Raw genomic sequence first — 18,888 nt, forward strand, 5'->3', positions numbered from 1 at the left:
TGAGCAACAAGACAAAGTCATATCGGTTCGGACCCAATTTGACTCCGTACTCGAGTCAAGAGACGAACGTGTACCACGTACTAGCGTGTACTATGGCAAAAGCCTTGTAATGTACAGTTAGAGAGTAGGTGAGCTTGAAAGCAACCTACAGGTAGCTTTGCACGCCATCATTGGCTTCGGCCTGCACCAAGTGGCTTCTGACGTTTTCCAGCCCTTGATGGGATGGAAATGTATGAGAGGCCAAATCATCTCTCCCCTCTTTCGCCGTTGTCTTGATCGTGGTTCGGACAGGCACCTTGCATCCCAGATGCTTCTCAGTAGCTGATAAAGAACGGTGTTTGTTGCTATGAATTTGATGCTGGCGGGAAGTGGTTCGAGCCGCCGCGGCAAACACAGATATGCTTTTCTTGAAGTTCAATTTGCTTGAATCAATTGACTACGTTGCGTCCTGTATTTCATTTTGCCGATCGTCGACGTTACAATCGAAAGCGCCATCTTGGCAAGAATCTTGCGGCCAGGATGTTCAGGCAAGAGTGCGAGGCTTCGGGTTGTTGCTGAATGGTGCCCCACTAAATAGACAAAGAAGTGAAAATAGGCGTTCGCTATTTAGCGTAGCGCTCGTATAGTAAGTTTATATCCCACCCGGTACTGCGCAAGGACAATCTGGTTGGCCTAACCCACTCCGAGTCATTGGCCCATTTCAACTGAGACTGGTGAGAGTGAACCTTTAAAATACTACTGCCAAGAGTGTGGCTCCATCAAACTCCACCTTACACAGGGGATGGTGAGGGGGGGGGCAACTTTTGCCTTCAACCATACTTGTACATACATTTGATTGCACTTTCTTCAGTTAAGATTGTGGAAGTGCCATACGTGACATAATGATGCGCTGACTGAGGAAATAACTTCTACCTCACTGCGCTGGCGTAGGATAGTTCGAGACTTTTCCTTTCTTAGGGTTAACCTATCGTCGAGCTGGAACACAAGTTGCTTTGAGGAAACATATCAAGTTATCTGCACTTGTTGGGAACATGAATCGCACATCATTCAATGGTTTTTGGCGATCGCAAGAAGTCAACTTACCCTAACTAAATCCAGAAGCACAGTAAGTTTAACTAGGAAGGCAAAAGTCGAAAGATGTCCTGACAGAAGCTGACCAGGGACTTCGAGCAAGGTTGTAGGTGGTACGCATTACCGATAGTCTATTCAAAAACACAAAGGTGCGTCATTTAATTTAACAGCGAAGCTTTTAGATTTCATGGTTAAGCTAGAAATAAGCAGGTAGCTAAAATTGAGAGACAGATTGTGCTGCTACTGCAAAATAAGCTAATCTTCAAAGAGAAAAAAAGATTGAAAAATGATCGGCAAGGGTCTTCCAAACTCACTAGTGTATGTTTGGAAACGAACTAGGAGAACTTTGATGAGAAGATGTTTATTCAACAACCAAAGCTTGGAAACAAGTTTGTATTGCAGACTGTTCTCTTGACCTTCCTAACAATTGGCCGCGAGTAATGCTAGAATCAATCATTGACAAAGGTTTCCCTTGTCTGATTTTCTCTATTTAGTTTTTGCTGGCGTTGATGCCGTCAAAATTATGCATGCCCTACCAGGTCACAGGCATTCCTTGAATACCTGTCCGTTTAGCATTTGTTGGCGGCGAGTCTATCGAGAACCAGACATGCCCAAACAAGTCACATGTACGTGAGGGTTTATCCTCGGCTCAGGCCTTTGTTAGGCATGCGTCCTTTTGTCAATTTTGTCATCCCCCGTCGTGATCTCTGTGTCTGAAGAGCACCTAGTAGCAACTCGTGCTATTCGAACATTCTGTTTCCTCACGTGGCTTCACATCGCAACCTTTCGCGGCTGGTTAGGCCCTTCACTGTCATGAAAACATGAAATCTCTAGCGAACTATTCTCGGTTGAAAGCCGAAAGCGAAATGGAGTTACAGCTTGAAGCTGAGAAACCACCCATTACTCGAAACTCCTTTATGCCAGGTTTTCGATCGAACCCGGTTGAACTGGCATGGCGCTCTACTTGTGTTTTCATGTTTTTCACCGGTGCTCTAATGATGACGACAGCTCTGAGATGGGCTCCGTCAGACAAATACTGTGCTGCGCAGCTCAGCGTCTGGTGTAAGTCCGAATATTCTTTCGTCTGTTTTCCATGTCTTACGTTTCATTGTGTATATGGGTCGTTACTGATTAATCTGTCAGCTCCCCTGTTGGAAGCCGTCGAGTACGAGGAGCGTGACTTCGAGAGTGGTCTTTCCTTGGAGAGTTCGGGCTTCACTGGCCCTCCTACTGCAGAGATGGAAGCCAAATGGGAAAGTCTTGCCCAAGGTACCATCCACCATCCCATGATCGCAACAAATCATACATATTTGCTGACGTTTGATGCAATATTCTGTAGTTCCCGGTGTCTTGATACCATCTGAGCGTGTTCCATACCTTAACAGGAGCGTCGATCAAGGCTTTGTTCCGGCAACGGCTTCTTCTCCTTCCTCGGGCTACGTCGGTGGAGTCGAGGTATTCCATCACCTCCACTGCCTCAATATGCTGCGACAATACATATGGAGAGACTCGTACCCTGAAAATATGATGCCGAGCCTACTCAAGCATAACTCGCCGGGAGTTGCCCGGAATCACACAAATCATTGTATCGATACACTGCGTCAGGCTCTCATGTGCACCGGCGACGTTACCCCATATCTGGTTTATAAGACAAAAGGATCATCTATTAAGTCAGAGGGGCCTGTTAGAGAAGATTTCCAAGCGTCTCATAAGTGTAGGAAATTCCCCAAACTGTTGGACTGGATGATGGAAAATGGGGTCGTAATCTCATGGGAGTCGGTAAGCGAGAGCATGTAGTAGGTCGATATTTTCTGATAAACGCTTAGAGTTAGTTTTTTCTAATGATCAGCAATTTCTGAGAAATGCAAGAAACACGTTTTGCAAAGTCCTTAAGTTGTTTGTGTTGGAGGAAAGGCCATGCCACCTGCTGTCCTCGGCCTGTTCTACACTAATGACGGCACCTATCCAACGCTAGACACAACCTCTGAAAAGAAAGTAATGTCCCTCCTTAACAAAATCCTCAAGTGTAACTTCAAGTGATAGTCCTTGAAGTTCCCTATTTCAACGTTTTCTCGTGAGCAGTTTGACGCCAAGTCAAAGTTAAGAATGTTCACGAGGCATTCTTTTGGCTAAGAAATCGACAAGACATGTCGAAGATCAAATCTCGAGGCTCTTTAGCGTTATTTTGAAGAGATTGACGAGAGATTCCTGTCACGCAAGGCATCGAATAGACATGGAGTAAACAAGTAAACACTTAGATAACATTCAACTATCTTAGACATCTTCCTTTTGGCGATTGGTGTCGAACCAGCCCAGCCTATCCGCGACGTATTGGAACAGGAAACATGAGCACCGTCTCCCTGTAAATACAGGTTCTAAATCCATGTACGCCCATTCCAAAAATCTTATCTAACTGTCCAATTGTCGTCAATCCAGTCTGAGATCTTGTTAAAATCTCTACACTTGTGGTGCGTGTTGAAGTCTGCGCGTGCACCCGCAGGTCCACCTAGGCGAACCATGAGTGGGGTGACGTCAGCAAAGCACATAAGTGAAATGCGCAGAGCTTCCAGGCAGTGATCAACGTGTATCCGGTTCTTCAAGGGGTCGTTCGATAGCCCGACTGGGGGCTTGTCATATTTGCCCACCTGCCACCAGGTGTACACCCGAACCATGTTCTACGCAGAGAGTGGGTGTGTCAGTGATCAGATTCGACGTGTTCTAGAGAGAACTGATAGTGTGACTTACCAAGCAATGGAGTTGGTGGAAGACTTCAAGTAGTGCGACATAACCATCGCCTACCTCTTCGGGGACGTGCTTGAGATGATCCTCTTCAGACCGATTAAGGCCTGAAAGTCTCTCAGGGGGGATTTCGACCGCGTGCTCTGTCATTGAATCAGTTGGCGAGCCCCTATGTTGGGGTGGAGGAGGTATTATAAAAGACGTACTGTAAGTAAGGTCGAACCAGGCTTGCTCTCTCTCCGGAGTCGGAAGACCACGGTAAATGCTGGTTGAATTGAAAGCGTCGTTGAAGTCCATTGAGACGTACTCGACAGCATCAAGTGCAGGAGCTGTAGATGTTAGAGCCAGTTCGAGGTCATCTGTCGCACTACCCAAATTTGCAAGAAGGCTTGGACGGCAACACTTACACCACATGGACAGTTGGCGCGCACAGTCCTGATCGCTCGGAGCGCGTAAGACAGAAAATATAAAACCGAAAACCATACTAAGGATGAGGATACTGAGAACAGCGAGGGAACTCCCAAAGAAACTGGGAATCCGCGATGTAGTTTGTTGATTCCATTGTAACCAGCGGAAGCGCTGCAGAAAACCTCTTCCGCCCCTCTGATGGTCGCCAAAGTCCTCTACAGACTCAGAGTCTCGGCTGTCCGTAGACATGAGAGGTTTGTAAGACGGGCTCTTGGCTTCCATTGTGGGTGAGATTAAGGATAGGTTTGATTCAAATCAGCGTGATATCAAGTGAGGGGAGGAGTTACACGCAGGATACAGGTGTACAATAGACTGGTCTGGTAAGATTGGAAATTGGGGATCTTTGATTGATATGAGAGTGGCTTTCCGCACATCGCACAATCATGTGTATACAAACGCTTTCCTTGCTCAAGTATAGGAGCCTGGAGTCCTGGACGGCAATTGGAAGTAGGTTTGAGAGCTTAAGCTTTGCAAAGCACGATTGGAGAACCTTATGTCTCTCAAGCTTCCGATATGATGAGAGTGTGCTTATCTGGTTGTGAAATTGGCTTCTGGAATAGACCATGTCGGAAAGTGGGAGAAGGACAAGGATGAAGCATGCAATTGCTCTGAGAAAGACCAAGCTCTTTTTACTTTTACAAAATGAGCCGACTACTGCACAAGGAACAGTCTAAAGAAGTTCTTTTTACTAGCCTGTTTCATCCTGCTAGTGATTTAAGCAACAGTTTACTACTGTGAAGTAGGGTTAGCTTTATAGCCAACTTGTCAGTTTTATGCGATTAGAAGACAGCGCATGTGTTGAGTTTTGCTGCCCTGCCTACTAGCGTTCTTCATCAGGTAAAGACTGAAACAGGGAAATTCAAGTAGTGGGAGAGGTGATTGAATCAGACACAACAAGGGTACAGGTTGGTAGGTAGTCTGGGATCTGTTGTGAATGCAAACTGAAGGTGTACAGCAACCTAGCAAATTCAGAGCATAAGCTTTGATTATGCATCTATTGAATGAGTCAGTAAAACTATGTGCATTCTAGGCAAAGTTAGCTCTAGCGTTAGGTTTGACAACACAGTTCTCAGTACCCTTGTAACTAACGTAAAGGATAATTTCACAAATGAAGCTACGTAAGTTGTGCAATGATGAAGGAAAAGAGTCAAGGTGCAGAGCTGCTCTGGCCAGTCAGCGGAATCTTGGAAGACGAGCATCAGATTCTCAAGGAGACCAGCCTCGTTGGATGAGATGTCCTCAGAACAATTGCTTCTGTTGAAGTCAGTCATACATTTTGCAGATTTATTATAAATATATGATGCTGCGCTCCTGCCTCTCCCAAGAATTTCTTCTCATCACAACAGCCTCAACATTCAACAGAATATCAAAACACCAAGATCTTTCAGTTCTAAATTGACCACTACCCCTTACAGAAAACATGAAGTCCGCCATTCTTGCCATCATTGCCACCCTTGCGGCTTCCGTTGCCGCCTCGCCTGTCTCTGAGCGCGCCATTGGTAGTATTACCGTAAAGCGCTCTGACATCTTGAAATCGGGCGCTTCCAAGCGTGACGAGGACAAGATTACAGAGGAGAATATTTCTGACAGCGTCAACTACATCCTGAAGCTGTTCCTGGATGGCGATAAGCGTCCCGACGCTTACCAGGATGAGATCGACGCTGCTGATCCCAAGCAAGTCCTCGGCTAAGAGACTCCGGGAAGGACACAACCGCCGTCCATGCGGTAAGTTCCTGGAGAATAGTCCCCGCTGTGATATTTTGTCACTCTTTGGAATCTTCACTGACAAAAACCTCTGATTGCTGTTTCTAGGCAAGATCCCTCGTGCTTTACGAGAGACTCTAGACCGTGAAAAATGTTTCAAGGACTGCGCTGGACATTGGCGACTTTGGTTCGAACGGCGGACTAACAGACCGGGAGTAACTTACTCCAAAGTAGTAAAAAGGTGGCAATCTCACTTTAGTTATAAAGTCTTGCTCTGGGGACTTAGCTATATGAATTGAGACCAACCGATGACACCACAAAACACTTGAAATGAGCAAGCACGCCCTGCCTGAGTGATGTGAATTTGCCAGCTGGCGACTTGTGTAGTCTCTAGTATCTTGATGTGTTTAGTTGATTTGACATGATGTCTACTTGCTGACATTCAGCGTCTGATCTGGTAAGGAGTTGCAAGGAGAGTCGTTGCAAACCGTACAGTGCCTAGCCTAGAAACGAAAGCTTTTCTTAGATTTTATTCAAGCATATATATCTGTGCAAGGTTTACCAAAACCCTAAAACTTGCTTGGTTCTTCCGATTTGCGGCTTTCTATCACGCAGCCGGGGAATGGTTGCTTACATTATCCTCCGAAACATGGTTGTCTCCCCCTTCTGGCGCCGGGAGCCTCACCAAGAGCAGCAATCCCAGGGAAGCGGCACAAAAGCACGCGCAACCTAAATATGGCAGTCCGATCCAGAAGCCGCCAAGATCCATGCCCAGACCGAAGAGACCAGCAAGCATAGGCTGCGCGTAGATCATCCCGGCCGTCTCGATAAGCGACGTGATTGAATATAGCTGCGTCCGATGTGCGCTATCCACGTATAGCGCACAGAGGCTGCGCGCATAGCTGCCCCAACCTGAACCCAGTGATAAAAGTACAAGCCCTCCAGTAAAGGCACTGACATTTGGCGAAACAGCCAAACACAAGCTGCCAAGAAGGAGTATGGCAGAAGAAACTCTAGCAAGAAAGAGATCGCGTTTGTTGCTGTTACTAAAGCGTAAGGCCTTTGGCGTCTTCGGTGAGGACAAAAGCTTCGAAACGCCAGGCAGGATGGCGATAATGACGACGATGACACTGAACCCGTAGAAAAACGAGAGAAACCCCGTTTGAGACGTTGAGATCTGATATCGCCTCGAAGCGAAGATGATCATGAACTGATAGGTAGATAGTGTGATAGGGAACAAGGTAAGCATAGTCACTAGTAGGAGGACTAGAGACGGCAACCTAATAAGGCTTAGGAACTCCTTGAGCTGGCGAGGTCTGTACTGAGCTGCTGTGCTGATGGTGGACTCATCAGTCATGGTGTCAAGCGACGCCTGGGCTGCCGGCTGTGTCTCCGGGATGAGGTGGATGGTATAACCCATGGTGGCAAACCCAAATAACGAGACCCACATCACCGGCCACGGCCCGGTCCTCTCCATCATCCACCCGGCGATTATAGGGGAGCCGAGGTTTCCAATCATGGATGACAAATGGGCGGCCATGAACTTTCTAGCTCTGTCAGCGCAGGTCAGCAAGATCCAACACAGCACGGGGGGGTGCTTTATCAACCTGTTCTCAGAGGTGGTGATGTCAGTGAGCATGGAAAATATCACAGCGGACACAACGAGGTTGCCTCCGCCAATAACTTGCAAGGACGACCCAAACCACATGGCGTTTAGTGGGAAAACCCAAGGAAACGCGCACACCAAGAGGAACCATAGCTGATCCAGCATCATCCCCAGAACAGCTAACGAAAAAACCATCTTCCTTCCCACCCGATCGGCAACGATGCCCCAGGGAACGGCAGACGCCGCGGCGATGGTGGCCTGCAGCGCGCCATAGATGGCGAAAACCATGGCGACCCTGCTCTGGATGGCATCCTCCTTGCAGCGGTCCTCGTCAATAGGTTCCAGCACGTCGTAGTGCTGCCGACACACAACATCCTCAACCTGGCGGGTGGCGGGAATGGTCCACAGCCCGGCAGAACCGGCGCAGAAGAAGATGATGGCATAGAGAATAGCGTCTGTGTTAACGACCGTGTGCTTCTTGGGCACGTTGACGGCAGCGGTGACGTTGATGGGGATGTCGACATCGCTACGATGTGCTACGGCTTTCCGAGGTTGAGCTGGGGGCTTCGAGCCGTCGGATATCAACGGGGTTAATTCCGAGGTGGCGTGCAGGTTGTTGGGTACAGCATGAGATCTCGTGTCCTCGCCGTTAGCTGAGGGGCTTGCGCGAGGAGACATCTTGGCTGCGTGTAGTGTAGTCCTGTGGCGTGATTTGGTTCGCGTGATGTAATTGCGCACTTTTTCCCAAGGAGAGAGACAGATGCACTCCAGCCAACAGGCAGATACGAATGTGGACGATGGAAGGTGAATACAATTTCAGAGAAATTGTGTGGGATTCAAGCACTCATATAGAAAACGGCATTCCTGAGGATGGGGGATGAGGAGGGCGACTGATTCCGGTTTTAGTTACGGAGTCGAAAAAATTACTTTCATGGCGAGACTGACAGAGAACACAATGACCCTAGCGCTTCCAACTCCACAGCGGTAAGCTGAGTTCAGTTGTCTGGCCGAATTTGGTGCGGGGTTTCCATACAGAAATTCGGGATAAGCAAAATCACATGTTCCTGTGTCTAGTTAGTTGATAGAGATGGCACTTGAAAAAAGGATCCCAAAGGACAAGGAGGCTCTTTTCTGCGCCTCAACCGTGGTTTGGGACACATGAGACACCCTCAATACAAACCATGATAGACTGCTGAATGCCTGGCTGGATTCCGACAGGATAGCAGAGACAGCGAGTTGATGGGCTGGCGGACGTGTCTCCGCCGGTACAGCCGTACCACGGCCGCCGTCTCCAGTTTCCTGCAGTGCAGAAGCTCCCGTCTTCATTGTCAACAACAACCACGAAAAAATACCACATTTGCCTACTCGTACACTCACTCAAGTGAACCTGTGAGACCAACACAAACGACTCCGTTGAGCCAGCGGTCCCTCAATTCAGTATAGATCAGTTTGCTTTTGTCTTGTTTCCATTACGTTTTGCCTACTCTTCTCGTGATCGTTAGCGAAAAGCGGTCTCATCCTTGCAGTAAGCATAGCAATCTTGTCGTACGGTCAACAGCTTCCAAGCGAAAGAGTGTGATAGCGCAAGATGGGTAGTGCCGCTACCTGACTGTTTGCGCGGCCACATTACTGCATGACTGCGGCTCGACATCAAGCTCATTCTGTCGGGGGTGCTCGGAAAGTTCGTTACCTGGCTTCACAATAATGATGTCTACGCTGACCCTCCACACCTTGCGTCAGTAATATCAAGGTCCTAACCAGTTAACACTCGGCAGCCAAGTAAGGTGCTTAACGCATATGTTGTAGAAACCGATGCAAGTGCGGGAAAACAGCAAAACTGTCTCGCCGAGACTTTGGGGCATGTTTTCAGATAAAAGGCCGCCGTCAGCACCACCGGTTCGATCACCCCTTTGCGCCCCGTAGAACACGGCCGACTGACATCAACTCCATCAAGCATAGATCCTGTATTGACCCCTACTTGCGGCTGGACTTGCGGCGGCTTATCGTCTGCGCCAAGTCTTCGCAGGCGCAACATTGGTGACCGTTGGTGACCGTTGGTTTCGTGCTCCATCGTCTGCGGCCCGGAGAAGTCGCGCTGTCGGTTGCAGCCATCATGTCGAAGGCTGTCAAGACAAAGCTTGGCTTTAGATAGTAAGTAAGCCCCGCCTGCACTGTCCGTCACCGCGCCCTGTGTAATGCGACCGGAAGACGTCCGACAATACCATCGAGCCGTCGCTGATGATGCGAGGACAGATGTGTATAAATGTGAACTATGGGGATCTCTAGTTTGGCTGACCATTACTTACCTAAGGTGTTCATTATTACCTCCATCCCAAGTTCCAGCCCCTATCCAAAAGTCCGCCGAAAACCCACCTAGATCTGAGACCCGGGGCAGCTTAGGGCCGCTCCACCGTACAACAAGTCCGCATGAAACTATTTGGTCGCCTGCTTGCGGCCGGTCATAACAGCCCACCGAGAACGCGCTCTGTCTGCCACCCCGTCTGCATGTTCTCGGCTAGCCTTATTATTGGGCTTCACTTGAATAATTTTAACCCATGGGTTCACTTGTTCCTTGTTCAGGTATCCGTCATACACTATTTCCATTGCTGGCCATAGCACTGATGATGTGTTCTCTACTGGTTATCTTCTTACATAATGTGTACCTGTGCGACCCCCTCAAGAGAGACTGCATTGGCCACGTACCTTGGTTCAGACATCCGTACGTGATTGGTCATGACGTCCAACACGAGCGGACTTGGGGATGTTGGCGTCGGACTTTGACTTTCACACGTCTCCACCCCGCAAGCCTGCTTGGCTTACTCCAAAATCGTCTTCACTATGATATAATGGGATTGCCATGGCCAAACCCATGCTGGCTCTTTGATGTCTATCTCTCCGTCTCATCTCAATCTACACACACGTCCGTTCTTTTTCCTCAGTTCAAACTTACACGAGCTCGCCGATCATGTCAAAGAACATCCTTGTCATCCCCGGCAGTGGTAAACAGGGCCGGGGGACATGCTCGGCCTTGACGAAACAGGGGTTCAATGTCCATGCCCTTGTCAGAGACCCATCTTCCGCCAACAGCCAGCAACTCCAGAAGATGGACGTGACCCTGCACAAGGGTGACCTCAACGACATTACTTCAGTCCAGGCCTCAATGAAGGACATTCACGGCCTCGTTTTCTCGATTCTCGCACACCCATTCGACGAAAAGCGCCAAGCCTCCAACGTCATCTCTGCCGCGGCCGAGGCGGGTGTCAAGCACATCGTTTACTCCAGCGTTGCTCAGGCCGGCGAGCACGAGAAGTTCCCCGGTTGGGGGGATGACTTCCCCATGCCTTGGTACTGGCTCAACAAGCAGGTCATCGAGGACATGGTGCGATCGTCGTCCGTTCCCGCCTGGACTATCCTACGGCCGGCATTTTTCATGCAAAACTTCACCCGACCAACGTGCGAAATGATGTTTCCTGGTCTCGCCGACCACCAAGAGCTCCGGGCTGCCTACACAACCGATACCCGTCTTGACCTCGTCGATGTGGTGGACATTGGGGTGTTCGCCGGCGAGGCTTTCCGGAGGCCCGAGGACTTCCGCGGCAAAGCTCTGGCCCTTGCCGGCGAAAGTCTCACGTTGGCGGAAATCGCGACGCGGCTCTCAACCATTAGCGGCAAACCAGTGAAACCCAGATACCTCACTGAAGCCGATGTCGAGGAGTTGAGGCGTCAGCAATGGCTGCCAGTCGAAAGCTTCGAATGGCAACGGGAGTTCGGCTACCAAGTCGACATCGATGGCCTGCGCCAGCTGGGGGTTCCTCTGCGAACGTTGGATGACGCCCTCAGCAAGGAAAGCCTCGGTTGGTGAGGCGAAGAATTGACCTCACCAGGATCGTATAGATTAGTGATCTATGAAGAGTTCAACGCCACAAAGTTCCGGAACTGATTAGTAGTGTATATAGAAATCAACGGCTAGAAACTCTACCTGCTTATTCATCTACTTTATTTCTTGGTTAATTTGCTGTTTGGAAGGGCATTGAGAAATCGTGTGTGAAGAGCACCACATATAGAGGAAATGAAGAATGAACCATGTTTTAACTTTCCAGAGTCTGTTTCTAGCCAAAAACTGGGTCAAGATACTCCTGCGAGCTTTCACGTCATCAGGACGCCTCAACCGCGCTTTTCAAAGTGACTGACGCTGTGTTTCACGACAAATGGTAATAAATGGCCAATGAGGAGATCATGTCCACGAATCAGGCTTGCTTTGAAGCTCCAATGTCATTCTTAATCCAACGAACGAGGAAGGAGACAGAAGCTAAGTAAAAAAGAAAGTCAGTGGAACAAATCCAAATCCAAGAGATGAAAGACCACTGCCGAAACCATTGCCAGCCAAGCATGGCCGTGTGGGCCTGAAAACATAACTGCCGCTCCTGGGTTCTCAGTCGAGTTCTATCTAGGCGTGTCGGCTAGTAGTAGCGCGGTAGATTTGATAAAGACTTTTACTCGACTCGTGCCACCGCACGTTTCTTTCTGATAGCCGGAGCAAGTCATGTTCCTAGGTGTTACAGCCCAGCGTGGTCCATCTGAGCGGGCGGCGGTGGTAGTGGATGTTGTTAAAGCCTAGCTGGAGGACGTGACGGGCTTCCACTCTCTCCTGACCTCGACGCAGTACGGGAGCTCCTGCCAGTTGCCACAATCAAGCGTCAACGAAGGGTTTAGCGGGTAAGGTCCTCCGGGCTGATTGCAAAACGCCAGTCACGTAACCCGAGCAATTTCCGCCATCCAGAAGCTCCCTTATCCTGCTTTGACCGCTAGCTGGTCCTGTCTGGATTGGTGTTCTGCAAATGGTTCTTCAACTGAAGGAGCTCTGATGGAAGACTTGGGTCGTTACTAAAGGCCTGCGGCTTACCCTACCTGGTGAATGTTCGTTCAGAGCCGTACCCGACCAGTATCTGTAGGGGGCAGGGATTACACGGAACTCTAAGCCGATATGGTATCATGGGTATATAGCGATATCTTGGTATGCAGTACTTGGTTCGGAGTCCAAGTTGGCAGATCGGGGTTAAACCCTGTACAAAGGGCTTGCCAGGTTTAAGACAATTCGAACTTTATCGACAACTTGAAAAGCCAATACTAACGTGTCCCTGGCCAGCCTCGCTAGCCTTGTTAGGATGCCAGCCGTGCGTTGCAATCAGTTCCATGTGCGGATATTTGTAATTGATATCTCGGACATCGGCCGTTCGCTAACCCCTTGCCCATCGGACAATCCTACGGCTGCGCCGCAGCTGCTTCGTTTTCCACCTATGAGAGGGGCTCAAACGATATCCAGCTTCCCGCTTCCAATTACTCTGTACTTGCCAAATACCTCAAACCATCCTCTCCGCCTCTCACTCACTCGCCTTTGCGCCCAACAGGACCAACGGCCGCACGAGAGCCCGCTCAACCCACGATGCTTACTTTCCATTGCTTCCCCCTTCTCCCTGTCGAGCTGCGTCAGCGGATCTGGATGTTAAGTATGGAGCCCCGTCAGATCGTTTACGGCAAAGAACCACCTAGCTATTATCAATGCCCCTGGCCGGCGTCTGCGCCGCCGCCGCCTCTACTTCATACCTGTGATGAGTCACGGGCTCAGCTCAAACGGCATTACGTCAAGGCATTCGTCACGGAAAAGGCTCCCGAAAAGTACACTTGGGTTAACTTCGACATCGACACCGTCTACCTTGCCCAGCACAACCTGAAGAACCTCCATGCCGAATGCCCGATGGTCCGTAAGATCATTCTCCTTGGCATAGATTCCGAAATGTTTTTTCACTTCTATCATGGGCTTCTTTGGGGGATGAAGCATCTGGAGACGGTTGATATTCTTCACATGGAGTCGCCCGGGAAAGTAGACGACGAATGGTGGACGGGCTGGGACAGCATGATGGAGGCCTACTATTTCCGTGACGACCCTGTCCCCTTCTACACCCGGATTCTATACCCTCAGTACCCGCCTTATGAGATCAACGCCGACAACTACCTGAAAGTCGAGCGAGACAAGCGAAGAAAGCTGTTGGCGGAGCACCCTGACTGGTACGAACCAGGCTACGAGATCTCTGACGACGACGACGACGACGTCTGCGGCCCAAATCGTTTTCGGACAGGCTACCGCCGCCGGGTTGAGGGTTGAAACACGCCTGTTGTAACTTGACGGAAAACCGTGTGACCTGACTGTCTCAGCTATAATTCTGTAAGCTTGCAGCAGAACCTTCTTCAACAGCTGGAATAGTATGTTATCGCTGCTGCAAGCCAACAATTCAATGAACCTGCTCCTTACCACCAGTGACCTGTACGTTGTGGGCCCGAAAACTGTTCGAAGCTGAGGATTTAGCCGCGTGAACAGCCTCAAGCGCGGTATCAGCTTCTGAACGCCTCTGAGCTGGCTACTGATGACGACGTCGCGAGCAGCGACAAGCAGTTGCCCGATGCGGTCCTCGTCAACCACCCCTGCAGCGCCACCGCCAACATATCGTCCCTCGTCTACGTCACTTTGGCTTGTACATGATCACCAATACGGTTGCCAGACGCAGGTGAACATCCATGTCAGCGGCCGCCTCCTCATCGAAAGCCAGGGGCCCGACCTGGTTCCATGGTACCTCGTTCGACTACTGCGCGTTGTGCCAGTACCAACTCTCGGGCGCGCACAACGTCGCCATGAGCCAGGCCATTGCGAGCGTGTATAGTAAAAGTGTTTAGGCGGCTAAGTGAAGTTGCCAGTGAGCAGACGGTGGGAACTGATTGGACGACTTCTAAAGAGCTCTCAGGATATCGCAACCGAGCGATCACACGAAGCAGCAAAACTGAAAAAACATACAACACCAGGTATTCGCTGGTCGTCACCGACCCAACTACTAATCCGGCCCTCACTGGCTTATCTATGGGAGAGCGGACGGGATCCCGAGTTCTCCAGTGGGTATGGTCGTATGTGATTTAATCCGCTGACTTAGTGACCTGTATTGGAAGGAAAGTGAATGGATAGGACGACAATGAAGTCCTACATGGGGTTTCCCGCCTACCCAATTACTTACTATCACAAAACATTTTAACAGTCTATGACATTGTTGGCCCATGTCTGCAGGAGTATGCATCAAACTAGACCCACAGCTTAAGATGGGGAGTCTATGCTGCTGGGTATCCAGTTATTTATGTTGTGCATCTCACCGACCTTCCGAACTTGGTCGGGATGTCCGTTGCTTGTTGGAAGCAAACAATCCTGACGAGTCAACAGCCAACCCTTGCCACAAGCCTGCATATCCATCTCTGGCCAAGAAGAGGGGTAATTGTGTGTCCTCACGAAGATAAATTCCTTGCTGTCGCTCTTGCTGAGTGGTGCGTTGATAGTCTTCTTCCACCTGGACCACATAGCATCGCTTGAGCCTTCCTACGATGGCTGACCCTCCGACTTCACAGACTTCTTCGGATGCCGTCACGAACGCTACGCCTACCGGCAACCCCACTCCGGGACCGGTTGATGTCACTGTTCCTGCCAGTGACTCAGCTCCTGACCCAGTGTCGAACCATAGTGCCGTCGTTGTGGCTGCAGACGATGTAAGACGCAAGAAAGGAGTTTGACGGCATTGTGGGTTCTGATTATTTGCTTTAGTTCACGGATGATACCGCCTCAGACATCGCAACTGTAAGCAGGCTCCAAAAGCGCTTCTTTCGCTGGCTCCATTTTTCAACGTGACGAGGTCTTCTAATGCCCTTCAGAGTGTGTCATCCTCAAGTGCAAGCTTGTCCAGTTCGATACTCCAACATCGCCTGGAGAATGGAAGAACTTATCACAAGTACAAGGATGGAAGTGGGTCTCTCTATGCTTCCTTCGCTCCCTCTTGATGAGCCGCTTTCTGACAGAACCAAGAGTATCTTTATCCCAATGACGAGAAGGAAAACGACAGGCTAGGTAAGTTGTTGCACCTCTTCCGCGGGGAGATTTACTTACACCATATGCCCCACGTAGACTTGCAGCACAACCTTTTTCTTCTCACCTTGGATTACAAGCTCGGTCTTGCCCCTCCCAATGACCAAGGGTCCGATGTCAAGCGCGTTCTCGACGTTGGTACCGGCACTGGACTATGGGCCATCGAGTTCGCCGAAGAGCACCCCGAGGCTGAGGTGCCGTTCTCCATGATGTCGGGAATACTCGTTACTAATAGAAGCTTAGGTCCTTGGTGTCGATCTCAGTCCACCCCAGACTGAATTGTTTGTCTTCCTTCAGTCATCGCTTCTGTTGCGTCGGCTAACTTGGTGTAGTGTCCCGCCTAATCTCAAATTTGAAATTGACGACGTCGAGCAACCCTGGACGTACAGTCGTCCGTTCGACTACATCCACATTCGTGGTATGACTTCAAGCGTCACTGACTGGCACGCTTTTTTCACCCAGGCATACAAGTGAGTCCTTGCTTGCCCGGCCTCGTAGCTCTGATGCTGATATTTCCAGGGGTCTCGTCCCCGGTGGTTACATTGAATTGTTTGAAGGCCACGCCCGTACTCAGTCCGACGACGGATCTCTGACGCCTGCCCACGCCTTCTGGCAGTGGTGTGACAAACTGGATGAATGCTGCAAAATCCTCGGCCGTCCTTTTGTTCACGTCCCCGATCTCGTCCCCATTTTGAAGGAGGTCGGCTTCGTCGACGTGACGATTGTACCTTTCAAGTGGCCAATCGGTCCGTGGGCCAAGGATCCATACTACAAAGAGCTTGGGGAGTGGGCTCTTGCCAACGCCTTTGATGGTCTCGAGGCCTGGACTATGGCTGCCTTCACCAGAGCTCTTGACTGGACAAGCGCAGAAGTCCAGGTCTTTCTCATTCAAGTGAGGAAGGATTTAAGGGACATGAGCATCCACCATTATTGCCCTCTGTAAGATCCCCCATCTCACCCACATTTTCGAACAAGTCAGGTAAATGAGTTTGTGTCCATGAGCCTAGCATCTAACTATAGATAGGTGGGTGATCTACGCGAGAAAGCCGGAAGACGAAGGCCAGCAGGAGGTTTCCACCGCATAGACCCGGGCCTAGTTCACTTGGTCTATTATACGTGATGCTTGGATTACCTATCTCAACTTTTTCATTTTCCGTTGGTCAAATCTTTCCCTCAACAGTTTACTAGTCTATCAGTTTCGTAGAATTGAACTCAATTTTCTCCGGCAGAAAGAAGCATAAAGACAAAAATTGATTTACAATGTTGTTTACAGAAAAGCCTGATTGCAGAAGAGACTAGTGCCTTGATCCATAACGCTCCCAAATCCGAGATATCTGGTGCAGTAATCTGTCCTCGTACAATTCTTGACAACAACAACCCCATTACACCATGAAAAATGGTTCATGATCCATGCAACGAAGTTCTTTTTTGTGTGTTTGACCATTGAAACTCCCATCTTCTTACCCTAGTGTATCATCCGTGAATTCTCCTGGACAAAGCCTATTTACTCTTTGACTGAGACATTTCTTCCTCCTCAACGGTGTCTTCTTTCTTGCATTTCAGGCTCTGGGGTGGCTCTGGATATCATGTACTCTGTCGTAACCGTAATCTGGTGCTTTTCAGCGTTCACCAGATGGTTCCCTCCATCCATCGATTGGAAATAGCCTTGGTCATTCCCTACTACGACCTTAGCAACGTTGAAGCCCTGCCGTAAGCAGGGACTCTGAGGGCATCGATACACCCTGTCGAAAGCTTTGACGAAAGCCTCCTCGCCATCGGAGATAGACTTGTCGGCAGTGCCGGGGACAATGTGCTCGTCGGAACCCCACTTTGTCCCGTTTGGAATAGACAGTGGGTGGCTTCCGCTCTTGGGTCTTTGTTTCCCCGTGTAGCTACCGAGACGGTAGCCGTTGCTGTCGCTTAGTGCGCTGTTGTTGTTTGTGCTCAGGTTGCGGCTCTTTTCGATGACACCCTTGAAGAGGGGATAGACCATGGGCATGTTGGTGAGCACAAAGGAGACGAAAGATTCTCGGACGGACCAGTATCCGGATTGCGCAGGGTCGACATCGCCAACCTGGACAAACCACGGTTAGCGGATGACAGCACTTCAGGGGATCAACGGATCGTCCACTTACAGTAAGAATGGAAACGCAGCGCAGGATACCGAACGCCATCTCGAGGAATCCTCCACTAAACATGATCATGAGAGTAGCCTTCTTCCGCCAGGGAAGATGGGACTTCCAAACCATCTGCATCGTGCCAAGTCAGCATGATCTGCTGTTTTCATCGGGTAGATAGCAAGGTAGAGTAGGTCAACTTACGGGTAGTGGGATGGCCATGAGGTAAAAGTCGGTAGCGGTGTTCATCGCCATAACGAAAATGGTCTGAACGAATGATATTGCGGGCATACATGAGTCTACTGCTTGTTAGGATGGATTGCTCGATCATGTAAGAAGGCTCAACAACTTACTCCCTGGTGAAGGGTTAATCTGCCATTGGTTCTGGAAAGGTATGCATTTGCAGAAGGCAACCAAGAGACAAGCGACGTAGGTAGCTGGCATGATGACTGCAGCCCAGAATATGATCCGTTTCATGTTGTGTACACCATTACTATCACGAGCATTAGTGTCAAGAGCTTCCCATACAACAAAAGATATGACTCACGTCAGTCGCGAGTAATAGACGACCCAACATCCCTTCAACAGCCACAGGAGAGTCGTATAGAGAAGAAGTCCGATGACATGAGTCTTTGAGCCATTGACTCGTAACAGCCATTCTTCTGATGCCGGGTCGACCGCGGCTCGCTGCTCGTCTGTCATGCCATTGTTGGCCAATCCTCTCCAGTATGCCACAACGAAATATGCAGCTACTGCTTCGGCCGTGTAAACAAGCTAGATGGAATTACGAGCAATTAGACACCGCCATTTTCGAAGCACGATATTCAGGTGAACTTACAGTTGCAAGGCCCATCAGAGCATCGTCCCAAGCAAACTTTTGCCATCCCAACGTAGAGATGCGGCTGTAGTACCGCAGGCCGACTACAAGATACGCGGCACCTTGCAGGCCCCAGACCTCTCGAATGAATCTGTCGGCCTCGGAGGACATAACGACGGTCAATGTTGTAACGAGGAAAGAAAGAAGACACAAGACAGACAGTCAACAGATGCGATAGAAAGCAGCGGTCAGTCAGGAAAGAAGCGCTCAAAGGGGAAAGGCAGAGTATAGGTAACTACGCAAGAAAGATTCCGAAGAGAAGCACAGCTGCACAGACTGCAAAGGAAGGCTCGGGCATGGATACCAGGTCTAGGAGCTTCAATCGCTCGTTCTTCGTGGTGATCCTCTTTTC

General features: G+C 49.7%; 8 protein-coding genes across 8 annotated transcripts; 5 read left to right on the top strand and 3 right to left on the bottom strand.

Annotated features, from left to right (window-relative positions):
• Positions 1 to 1,892: 1,892 nt before the first annotated feature.
• On the top strand, positions 1,893 to 2,868 carry CH63R_13186 (Tat pathway signal sequence; the record flags this gene model as incomplete). Its single annotated transcript, XM_018308160.1, has 3 exons — positions 1,893 to 2,133; positions 2,215 to 2,340; positions 2,411 to 2,868. The coding sequence occupies 3 exons, from the start codon at positions 1,893 to 1,895 to the stop codon at positions 2,866 to 2,868; spliced, it is 825 nt and encodes a 274-aa protein (XP_018152577.1).
• Positions 2,869 to 3,476: 608 nt separating this feature from the next.
• On the bottom strand, positions 3,477 to 4,500 carry CH63R_13187 (Tat pathway signal sequence; the record flags this gene model as incomplete). The annotated part of the gene is made up of 4 exons (XM_018308161.1): positions 3,477 to 3,746; positions 3,817 to 3,953; positions 4,017 to 4,139; positions 4,218 to 4,500. The coding sequence occupies 4 exons, from the start codon at positions 4,498 to 4,500 to the stop codon at positions 3,477 to 3,479; spliced, it is 813 nt and encodes a 270-aa protein (XP_018152578.1).
• A 1,198-nt stretch (positions 4,501 to 5,698) lies between these two features.
• On the top strand, positions 5,699 to 5,968 carry CH63R_13188 (EC6 protein; the record flags this gene model as incomplete). Its single annotated transcript, XM_018308162.1, has 1 exon — positions 5,699 to 5,968. One exon carries the CDS (start codon positions 5,699 to 5,701, stop codon positions 5,966 to 5,968), a length of 270 nt encoding a protein of 89 aa, XP_018152579.1.
• A 442-nt stretch (positions 5,969 to 6,410) lies between these two features.
• Positions 6,411 to 8,266, bottom strand: CH63R_13189 (Major facilitator superfamily transporter; the record flags this gene model as incomplete). Its single annotated transcript, XM_018308163.1, has 2 exons — positions 6,411 to 6,485; positions 6,617 to 8,266. The coding sequence occupies 2 exons, from the start codon at positions 8,264 to 8,266 to the stop codon at positions 6,411 to 6,413; spliced, it is 1,725 nt and encodes a 574-aa protein (XP_018152580.1).
• A 2,287-nt stretch (positions 8,267 to 10,553) lies between these two features.
• CH63R_13190 (NmrA family protein) lies at positions 10,554 to 11,450 on the top strand (the record flags this gene model as incomplete). The annotated part of the gene is made up of 1 exon (XM_018308164.1): positions 10,554 to 11,450. One exon carries the CDS (start codon positions 10,554 to 10,556, stop codon positions 11,448 to 11,450), a length of 897 nt encoding a protein of 298 aa, XP_018152581.1.
• Positions 11,451 to 13,031: 1,581 nt separating this feature from the next.
• CH63R_13191 (uncharacterized protein) lies at positions 13,032 to 13,751 on the top strand (the record flags this gene model as incomplete). Its single annotated transcript, XM_018308165.1, has 1 exon — positions 13,032 to 13,751. One exon carries the CDS (start codon positions 13,032 to 13,034, stop codon positions 13,749 to 13,751), a length of 720 nt encoding a protein of 239 aa, XP_018152582.1.
• Positions 13,752 to 15,007: 1,256 nt separating this feature from the next.
• On the top strand, positions 15,008 to 16,627 carry CH63R_13192 (Methyltransferase domain-containing protein; the record flags this gene model as incomplete). The annotated part of the gene is given in 9 exon segments (XM_018308166.1): positions 15,008 to 15,169; positions 15,225 to 15,257; positions 15,266 to 15,422; positions 15,483 to 15,524; positions 15,582 to 15,736; positions 15,786 to 15,823; positions 15,875 to 16,012; positions 16,062 to 16,481; positions 16,567 to 16,627. Coding segments are annotated over 9 exon segments (1,206 nt in total).
• A 449-nt stretch (positions 16,628 to 17,076) lies between these two features.
• On the bottom strand, positions 17,077 to 18,647 carry CH63R_13193 (Integral membrane protein pth11-like protein; the record flags this gene model as incomplete). The annotated part of the gene is made up of 6 exons (XM_018308167.1): positions 17,077 to 17,616; positions 17,678 to 17,791; positions 17,864 to 17,958; positions 18,013 to 18,152; positions 18,207 to 18,433; positions 18,498 to 18,647. The coding sequence occupies 6 exons, from the start codon at positions 18,645 to 18,647 to the stop codon at positions 17,077 to 17,079; spliced, it is 1,266 nt and encodes a 421-aa protein (XP_018152584.1).
• Between the last annotated feature and the right edge of the window lie 241 nt (positions 18,648 to 18,888).

Source organism: Colletotrichum higginsianum, chromosome 9 (assembly GCF_001672515.1).
Source record: "Colletotrichum higginsianum IMI 349063 chromosome 9, whole genome shotgun sequence".
Taxonomy (NCBI): domain Eukaryota; kingdom Fungi; phylum Ascomycota; class Sordariomycetes; order Glomerellales; family Glomerellaceae; genus Colletotrichum; species Colletotrichum higginsianum.